Source organism: Elephantulus edwardii, unplaced genomic scaffold (genome assembly GCF_000299155.1).
Source record: "Elephantulus edwardii isolate Elephantulus edwardi_28Jun2011 unplaced genomic scaffold, EleEdw1.0 scaffold00009, whole genome shotgun sequence".
Lineage (NCBI taxonomy): Eukaryota > Metazoa > Chordata > Mammalia > Macroscelidea > Macroscelididae > Elephantulus > Elephantulus edwardii.
Window position 1 is genome coordinate 8868507 of NW_006399759.1, and position 10045 is coordinate 8878551.

General features: G+C 47.6%; 1 protein-coding gene across 1 annotated transcript in view; it reads left to right on the plus strand.

Annotated features, from left to right (window-relative positions):
- DTNB (dystrobrevin, beta) overlaps positions 1-6809 on the plus strand; it is a 371266-nt gene extending 364457 nt beyond the window's left edge. Inside the window, exons 15-17 of the mRNA XM_006880708.1 lie at positions 2059-2218; positions 2983-3072; positions 6697-6809. Coding sequence (XP_006880770.1) covers positions 2059-2218; positions 2983-3072; positions 6697-6809 — 363 coding nt within the window. The remainder of the gene's footprint in view (positions 1-2058; positions 2219-2982; positions 3073-6696) is intronic.
- Positions 6810-10045: the final 3236 nt, after the last annotated feature.

Consider the following 10045-nt stretch of genomic DNA (forward strand, 5'->3'; position numbering starts at 1 on the left):
TGCTCTTCAGCACTCTGGAGAGGTCCATGACAGCAGATTTTCCCAGTGCAGTTTGTCTTCTGATTCATTGGAAAGGCTTACTGTGTCTTACTTTAGCAGTTGTTGTTAGTCAAGTTAACTGTAGCACAGTGACCCAGCAAACAGAATGAAACCTTGGCCTATCCTGCACCATCCTGAGTCTCTGCCATGTTCAAGCCATTGTTGTTGTCACTGTCTCAGTCCCTCTTATTATAGGTGTCTTCCTGTTGTGCTGGTCCTTTCCTTTTCCTAGCATCATGCCTTTTTCTAAGGACTGGTCCCTAAAGACAGCATGCCAAAATCTGTGAGACCAAGTTTCACCAGCCTTGCCTCTAAGGAGCACCCTGGTTGTACTTGCTCCAAGACAGACTTGTTTGTTCTCTTTGCCAGTCCGTGGGATATTCAGTACTCTTCTCCAACACCACAATGCAAAGGCATCGATTCTTCTTCAGTCATCCTTATTCATTGTCCAACTTTCAAATGCATAGGAAGGAATTGCAAATACCATGGTTTGGATCAGATTCATTAAGGTTTTAATGTAACAGCCTCAGTTTTTAGTACTTTAAAGAGATCTTTGACAGTTAAGTTTTTCCGTGTAACACATCTTTTGATTTCTTCACTTCTGCTACATGGGTCCTGATTATGGATCCAAGATTAAATTGTTGACAACATCATTCTTTTCTCCATCTATCATAACATCCTATGAATCCAATTAGAAGGAATTTTCTTTTCTTGATGTTGAGATGTAATTCATACTAACGGCTGCATTCTCTGATCCTCTTCACTTTCTACAAGCAAGGTCTGTCATCTGCACAAAGTAAATTGTGTAGGAGTCTTCCTCCCATACTGATACTTTTTAAATTTTCTATATTTTTGTGCATTTCTCAATTATTTTTTTAAAGTACTTACAATTCAGAGTGAGAACTACTGTTGAAAAGAACAGACTTTTTCTGCTTAGTTCTGCTCACCCATGACTGAGGCACTGCGGATGCTCCTGGTGGCCAGGCGCCTGTATACAGACCAGTCAGGACAGAGTCTCTTTGTGCAAACCTTTTGTATCTGGATCCCCAGAAAGTTACTTACCTTCATTTGAACTCATACTTTAGCTTTTTCCCCCAAAGCTTTAGTAGCACCCAAACCCACAACATGTGTGCCTTATGTCCATTTCTATTACTTTGAAGAGCAGCAGAGCCCACATTTCAGTGAGGAGAGAGCCTCACTGTCTGGAGTTGTCTTCTTGTATTTTGTTACCTTTGTCTCCAGATTTCTTCTAAAACTACATGGGCCTTCCCGAAAAGTCTGTCCACATCACATCTGTCCATCCTTCTCGTGGAAGTCCCCTGTGTACGTGTGAGGGACTGGGGTGTGGGGACAAGCCTGTGAGCCTGGCCTCTGGGCAGCAGCCTACGGCCGAGCTCCTCACACACATACTCGGGGAGTCTGCTCCATGGGGTGCGGAGCAGCAGTGGTGCAGAGAACATTCCTTCGCCCTTGGAGCCCTGAGCAGTTATTCAAAACTCTCCCACTGACATGCTGTGCAGCTTAACACAGCTCCTACTCATTGCATCTTTATTTTCCTTCTAGAAAAGAGATATAAGATGTAAATGCATTTTTTTACTCACAAGTTATTATGAAGACCAAGTGAAATATTGTATATGAATGTTTGCAGACAAATGAAAGATGTAACTGTTTTTCCTAACTGTGTGATCCCAAGTCCTCTTCAGTCTGTAACCCCACTCCTCTGCTCTGTCTGAAGACCCCCTGCCTCTCTGTGTTTTCTTTCACTCCCATTTGGAGTCTGTTCATCTGATTCTCTCTGTTCTTCTCCCCCTTCTCCCTCCCCCAATCTATCCTCCTTCCTTTCCCCTCTCCAGCCCTGGAGGCAGCCTGACTCCTTCCTTTCAAATATAACCAAGTGCTGCATTGCCCCACTGAAAAGCTCAGCTGGTTGACCCACATGAACCAGGAGACAGGACTTTTTCCTTTCTTCAAAGAAGCAGGACACCCTAAGATAACAGCTTGTCTCTTTGGCTCCCCCAGGCTCAAGCCACAGGGTCTCCACACACGTCGCCCACGCACGGAGGCGGCCGCTCGATGCCCATGCCCGTCCGCTCCACGTCCGCTGGCTCCACGCCCACCCACTGCCCCCAGGACTCCCTGACTGGGGTTGGGGGAGATGTGCAAGAGGCTTTCGCACAAGGTGAGTTTCTGAAGCAGAGTGTAATGGAGCCCAGAGGGTTTGGAAGCGTGCACAAGATTCCTGGAGAGACCCTTCCAGTTCCTGGTCTTTTTTGTGCTTAGCTTTGAAGAATTGGAGCTTCATAGTCAGTGTGTATGAAGTGCTGGCCCCTCCCCATTAGATGGGCTGCTCCTCAGCGATTGGCTGTGTGTGAAGAGGGGCCTCCTGTGCTCTTTCTGCTGGCCTGTGGGAAAGGCTTGTCCTTTGGGGTCGGCCTCCTTGTACAGAACTGGATGGAGCCATATTCCATGTCTGTGTCTGACCCGGAAGGCTCTGAGAGCCAGCCAGAGAAAAGAGTTGTATTCCAATTAGGACCTAGCTCTGCACATAGGCATGGTAATATTAAGCAATATTAAGTAGTTGGGTGGGGGCAGAAAAAAACCGGTGAAGAACAAAGCTTTGTTGGGGCTAGAAACACTGGTATTAGAGAGCACAGGCCTGCCTAAGACGGAGAAATACCTTAATGTGATGCTTGTCCTGGAGCACTTTTCTTACTGTATGAAGCACAGAAGTGAGGGGTTCTGCTCCTCAGTGAAGTGGGGAGGGTGGACGACAGTGGATTGGGAACCTCATGTGCCCGATGGTGAGGAGCAGGCCCATGGCCCGTCTCTGATAGGTCCTCAGCGCCTGTGTCCAGGGGCCGGGCAGATGTGAGGCTTTTGCTCGGCCGGCCCGTCTCCATCCCCACCCACCCTGGCACCGCCATCTGCTCTGCCTCTCCTCAGGTACGAGGAGAAACCTCCGCAATGACCTGCTGGTGGCTGCTGACTCCATCACCAACACCATGTCATCCCTGGTGAAGGAGCTTCATTCAGGTGAAACAAGCTCCCGCGCCGCCTCAGTCATCCCCTCCCTCCCCACGGACCCCTGCATCCTCCCGGCGCCCGCAGAGCTCTCTCCTGTGGCACACGTCGTCTCATTTTGCCACTCCATCTTTTTGCTTTCTAGGAACACACTGGATGTCTTCTCTCAGCCTCTCTCTCACACGTGACCACACAGAGACAATGACACATTGAGGTTTATCCTACTAGTGTGTGTGTTGTGTTGCAAACACCACTGAGAATTTAAAGCCGCTCCAGTCTTCACGTACAGCTAGGCCCTCCCTCGCTTGCTTTGTCTCCCATCTGTGCTCCATCTACAGCTGCTCTTTCCTAGGCCTGACCAGCCATCTCGCTTTGCAGCGTTCCTGGACGTCTGGAACCGAATTGGCCACTCAGCTTCTGGACCTTCTCCAGGCTGCCTTTCTGCTCTCTCCTAGTTGATTTGGTTTTCAAACCCTATTCCTTCCTCTGTCTGTGACCAGCCTCTGGTTTCACTACAACTTCACGACACAGCTCTCCTGCTTTCTGCCCTCCTTCAACCTCAGCGATGTGTTTTTTCGTCTGCCCTTCACTCTGGCTATGTCAGTGACTTCCCAGAGCCCTTTACCTCATGGCATGCTTTCTGCTAATCTAAGACCCGAGAGCGAGGCAGGCAGAGGAAAAGCCATTCACACTTTGTTTTATCTCCAAGAATTCCCTGAGTCCTTCTGTTATGTAGCTGCTGGAGAGTCATCAGGTCTTTTGGTTTGGGGAGGGTTTTGGGGGGGGTTTGTTTATTTGCCATGGTGGGGCAAATATATTTGTTCATATATTGAACACACAGGCTCCCTTCTAAGTACTGTAGGTCACTTATGCAGTCGGCCCTCTGTTTTGTTCACTTGATGTCATTTAGTGAGCTCAGGTGGTCTAGGAAGGAGTGGCGCTGCCAACCCAAAGGCAGGCAGTTCGAATCCAGCAGCTGCTCCAAGGGAGAAAGATGGACAGTCTCTTCTCATGCCATTTTTCAATCTCTGAAGACCCATTTGAAGGTCAACTATGAGTCCGTTCCAACTCAATGGCAATGAGAAAAAAATGGCATTCACTCTCTCACTCGCCATTCAAGTCCGAACCCACTCACAGCTGACCCTCCAGGGGGTTCCAGAGACGAAATCTCACAAGAGGAGATTGCCCATCTTTCTCCTGAGTGGTAGCTGGTGAATTTGAACTGTCAGGTACAGTTTTTAGATTAGCCAGCAACTCTCAATAGCCTACATCCTTCACTTAATAAGTGCCCTTGACTTAATATGGTGCTTTAAAATACACTGAGGTGGCTTAACACTGTTATTAAATAAAAATATAGTGTTCTGTGGATTATTGGAGCACACACTTATTCAGACACATACTCTGAGCCATCAATCCACAATCTTAGGGACACAAACCATGGATATTTCTTCAGCCCTTAATAGAGGAAACATAGACCTTCAGTGTTTCCATGGGACCAGCTCAAGATCCGGTCCACAATATCATTCTCAAATTTGCCCGTTGTCATTTAGAGGAAAATTTCGAGTGCAGTCTCGCATGGTTTTCCAAATGTCATTAGGCTCAGATGCTAGAGCTGTATGTAGCACTGTCCCGTGTGTGTCCCCCCCCCCACTTCCCTCCTCTGTGTGCACAGTCCATGCTGAAGACCTGGCAGCCTTTGGGGATGACTTCATCAGTGATTAAAAGGTCCCTTCTCTAATACACCTCCCCGCAGATGCCAGAATTCATCTCCCCACAGTTGCCAGAAATGCCACTTTTAGAAGATGCTTCTAAGGGGATCCCAAACCATGGAAAATCACCACGCTGTGACCCCTGTTTTTTGCCCTAGGAAGTGAAGTAATCACACCTCATGAAGCATAAAGCACAGAGAGAGCACGTTGCTTCACAAGAATTCAAAGTTACAGAGGTGCTCGGCAGTCCCTCATGCTAGGGAAGGGCGATGTGAACAAAACGATGTTACGTCATCTGGAAGGTCCCCTACAGATCATGTGCTTACTGCCAAAATGCGGCGAGCACTATCAGAGAAGTAAGACTGAGTCATGCAGCCTGAAGGGGCAAAGCTCATCCAAGAATGCAGGTCTTGGAAGCATTAAGCCAATGATCACCATGACACAGTCATTGTCACACAGCACACAAGATGTCAAGTATGCAGTCCCTTCAGGGCCCCCTCACTGACGGTTAACTCCCCCGAGCCCTGAGGCTGTGTGTAGACATGCACGACGTCCACATCTGTCTCCGTGGTCGTGGAAAACGGTGCCAGGTTCTGGATGAGTGCAAGAGCCTTGCCCAATGCCAGCACCTTTTCTCTGTCTCCTTGACAGTTGTATTTGTTCAGATGAGATTAGGTATTCAGATAATCTATATGTACTTACACTGCATGCGTATATACACAGAGCTTGATCCCTTGACCTTTGTTAAAAAAAAATATTTTCAAAAAGACTAGAACCCTGGAATTGGAACTGAACTTAGAAGTCACTTAATCCAGCTTGCCACCCACTGTAATAGTCTTCTGTTTGAATCTTTTCAGTCATCTCATTCATGACCTGCTCAAATCATCAGGAAGTTCTTCCTTACTGTGAAACCAAATCTGTCTGTCTGTAACTAACTTGTTCTTGTTTCATCTTCTAACACTATTCACAATAAGTTCAGTCCCCCTTCATTGTGTTTTTGTTGTTATGCATTGTTGAGTCAGAGCAGACCCATAGCTGACCCTCCAGCAGCCTTTCAGAGGCTGTAAGTCACACAGGAGGAGATTGCACATCCTTCTCCCATGGAGCAGCTCGTAGATTTGAACCATGTGCTTTTAGCTTGGCAACACAGCTCCTTACCACTAGGCTCCGTGAGCTACCACTGGGTCGCCAGAGCTTCATGTTAGCCTTTCAACTATTTGATGGCAACAACCATTGTCCTCACATCTTCTTTGGGTGAACTACTCAACTCCTTCGACCTTCCTACTGTGACATAATTTTCACATGTGGTCATCCTGTTTGAGTGTGACCCTGTTTCCTAAGGCCTTTGTTCAAAGCCAAGGCCAAGCACAGGGGTCTCCTCACTGTGCAGCACAATGAATCCTTGGGCTTCCTTTGAGCCGGACCCTGCGGAGCAGTCAAGGATGGCATTAGCATTTACTCCACAGCACTGCATCACACTGTTGAGTCACTTTACATTGATTGTCACCTGGCACCCGACAGAAGCCATTGTTATTCGAGGTTTTCCTCACCTTGCACTATGGTTGCCTTACTGAACCTGAATGTAGGACATAAGATGTGTCCCTGGTAGATATTGTCACCTCAGGGCAGACAGGCATAAAGAGACAGGTCCCTCTCGTCCCTGGTCACCCGGGGCTCCAGAGGCAGAGCCAGCAGAAGGACTGGTGTTGGCAGGCTGCCCTCGGCATCTGCGCGGCTCCTGTTAAACCATGCTGGGGTTTGGATTACTACGGTACAGCCTAGGGGAGGCCAGCCACCCTCAGGGGTCTGCAGTCACAAGCCCACCATGGGCCTTCGTGCCCCAGCCTCACAGAGGGCTCCCTTCACCCTCCTCCTGTGCTTCTGCTGGGTGGAAGGGTCACTGGCCTCCTTGGACTTGTTTTCACAGCAGAGGAAGGTGCAGAGGAAGAAGAGGAGAAGATGCAGAATGGGAAAGACAGAGGTAAAGGCAGCTCGCCAGGACCCCCGGCTTTAACGGGGAGACAAAGTTATTGCCCATGAACAAAGTCATCCTCTCCACTCGCTTTTCCCTCTGCTTTCCCTCTCTCTGCCACCTTTCCCCAGAGCTTGCAGACCCTAGAGCTCCTTCGACCTCCTTTGACCTCCTTCTCTTATTGAAGGTCAAGCTTTACCCAGGAGGTGGTCATTGAGATTGTGGTAGATGGTGGGCTATAAGCAGTGGATAGAAGCAAAGCATAAAACATGGCTCCTTGTCCAAAGAGGTTTATCATCTAGTTAGAAAAGCAAGACTAAGGTGTACAAAATCAAACAGGTGGTTAAATTCAGTGGCAAAAAAATATATATATAATCATCAGACTTTGTCCAATTCTAATGCAGAAAGTATTTCTGAATTGTGAGCAGTGACCGTGCACTAGAAGAGCCATATGGCCGTATGAAAGCAAGAACGATATCAGTAAATGACAGTAATGCCTCCCGAATTCTATGATATGGACAACTTGTCTGGCACTGGCTATGTGTTTAGACCTGTGCGAAATGATTTACATGCATCATCTCCTTTATTCCTTTACAACCCTGTGAGAGACATAATCATATTCCCAGCTACTGGTGAGAAAATGACCTCAGGGAGATTGAGATCGTATAACTCTCGAGTGACAGAGATGGAATTTGAACTGGGTCTTCCTAGCTCCAGTCTTCGTGCCCTTAGTCTTGATGCTTCTGTATTCTACTGAACAGATAACAAAATCCATTTGAACATTTTGAAAGTTAACTACTATTTCTATCATATATAAATATGCCTAATTGTTAGGTTCCTCCAAAATGTAAGAACCACAAGTGAGGTGTTTTGGTGTGTTCTATTGATGTGGCCACTGTGTCTCGCTCGTAGTAAGGTATCAGTAAATTAATGTCAGGAACTCAGTGTGATTCGTCAAAGAACCACTTGTCAATGGAGAGAAATGAAGTACTTGCCCGAAGGACGCTGGGAAGAAGCCAGCAGCAGCTCACACACACTCTTTTACTGAAAGCTCATACTTAACAGCCCACTCTCTGTTGGTTTCATGGCCCCATGACAGAAGAATTTTAGACAAGGTTCAGAGAAAGTTAAAGAGCTTGCACAGGAAATAAGTGGAAGTTGTTGTTGTTGTTAGGTGCTGTCAAGTCAACTGTGACTCATTGTGACCCTGTGAACCACAGATCTGAGCCTTGCCCTATCTTGAACCGTCCTCAAGTCTCTGTCACGCCCAAGCCCAGGGTGGCTGTCACTGGGGTTAGTCCATCTGGTTGAGGCTGGAAGAGCCTACGTTTAACCCAGGTGTCTCCAACTCCAGGCCCACGCTGCAGTCTGAGCAGAATTGGAAACAACATAAGTGGGAGGGAAAGTACTATCAATAAAGAACCAAAGCGTTGAAGTAGGGAAGAAGATAGAGGTGAGGAAGTTGTGATTGGAAAGGGTGAGCATACTGAGTTGACCTGGAGGCAGAGCGTGTGAGTGAGAGAAGGATGTGTGTAGAGTCCCAGAGGGCACAACATTTATCAGCAAGGACACCAGGGGAGAAACGGAGAGAAAAACAGTGTACCCCAGGTGCTGAAATCATTGCATGAGTCAGAGCGAGGCTGGAAGAAAGTGACAGGAGTTACCAAGAGCTGAGGAAAATTACATATTTGGCATGGACTTCAGAGCATCTGAAGTAGAGAGCAGTCATGGTTTTGCACATCTGCAAAAATGAAGAGAGGGCTGACATACCCAGACAGGGCCTGGAAGGAAGGCAGGAGAGATGCAGGGCAAGAGGTAAAAGCAGAAAGAGATACACAGAGATAAATTTACACTTATGTAAACACATGTCCCCAACGCACATGCGCGCACACACACGCACGCGTGCACACACACGCGCGCACACACACACACACTTCAACTCAATCCGGCATTCATGTGGAATGTTCTTGGCTGGAGAAATAACAGCTGCCGCTTTGGCCTCTCCTCCCAGATACTTCTCCAATAGCTTTCCCATGGCCTCTCCTGAGGCAAACCCAGGACTCTGCTCAGCCCCATGTGCCTTGCCCTGACTGTGGACTTGAGCCCTCAACCCTGGCCCTGGACTCAGACAGGCTGCATCTCAGAGATAAATGGGGTTTGATTCCCCCCAACCTGTGGGTACCGGGGTCGTCTATGCTCCAGTGTTACCCAGTCAACATCTCTGTCTGTGCCTCTTCTTAATATCTCCTTATTTCACTTTAACGCGCAATCCCAGGTGTGAGCAGTGTGTGTGTGTGTGTGTGTGTGTGTGTGTGTGTGTGCACTCCTTGTGTGAGAATGCCTGAATTTTTGTTTCTGTGGCTTTTTCTGTGGTTTTTAGGTGCCACCTCTGGGGGGAAGAGTGCAAAGAGTTGGGGTGAAAAGTGGGGAGGGTTTGGTTTTTTGTTGTATTTTAATATTTTACTTTCTACATCCTGTTTGTCCTAAGAGTGCTCTTACTGCTAAAATGTTAACACTGGGAGAAGTTATGGGTTTTCTTTTATGCAAGGACCTCCTGATTCTGTGCCATGATGTAGGCTTAAGATAGCTTCAAGTCACTCCTTGGAAGCAAGGATTTTCAAGCTCACATACTTGAGGCATGTGGCCAGGAGGGACCAGGCCCTAGAGAGGGTGGAAGGACAGCTTGGAAGAGGATAGACCCCAGATAAGATGGATTGGAAACCGTGACTGGGATAACTGGATTAGGTGTATCGGAGACAGACTGGCTCAGAAGAGGACAAAATTCAGAGCTGTTGTATATAGGGTCGCTGTGAGTCGCAGGCGACTCAACTACACATAACAACAAGGCCTAAGATTTTACACAACACTAATTAGAGAGAAAAAAGAGAAATTACTTTTTTGGTGTTAAGATCCTGCTGACATAAAATAAACACAGCTTGCTCATCACATGGTCCAGCAAGCATAATTTACTCAATGCAAAGACCAAACCAAGCCCATTGCCTTGGGGTCAATTTCAACTCTCCGTGAGCCTTTAGGACAGAGTAGTAGTCCCCCAAGGGGCCGCCAGAGCTGTCAACTTTCCAAGGGTGCAGCAGTCAAAGCGCTTGCCTGCTAACCTGAACCTTTTCTGTTTATGCCAATGACCTGCTCTGCAGGAAAAAGATGAGACAGTTCGTTTTCAATAAAAATTACAGCCTTGGAAACGCTGCGGGGAGGCTCTCCTCAGACCTCTCTATCCTCATGGTAGGTGACATCAAGTCAGGTACAACCCATATGAACAACAGATCGGAACCCCGTCCTATCC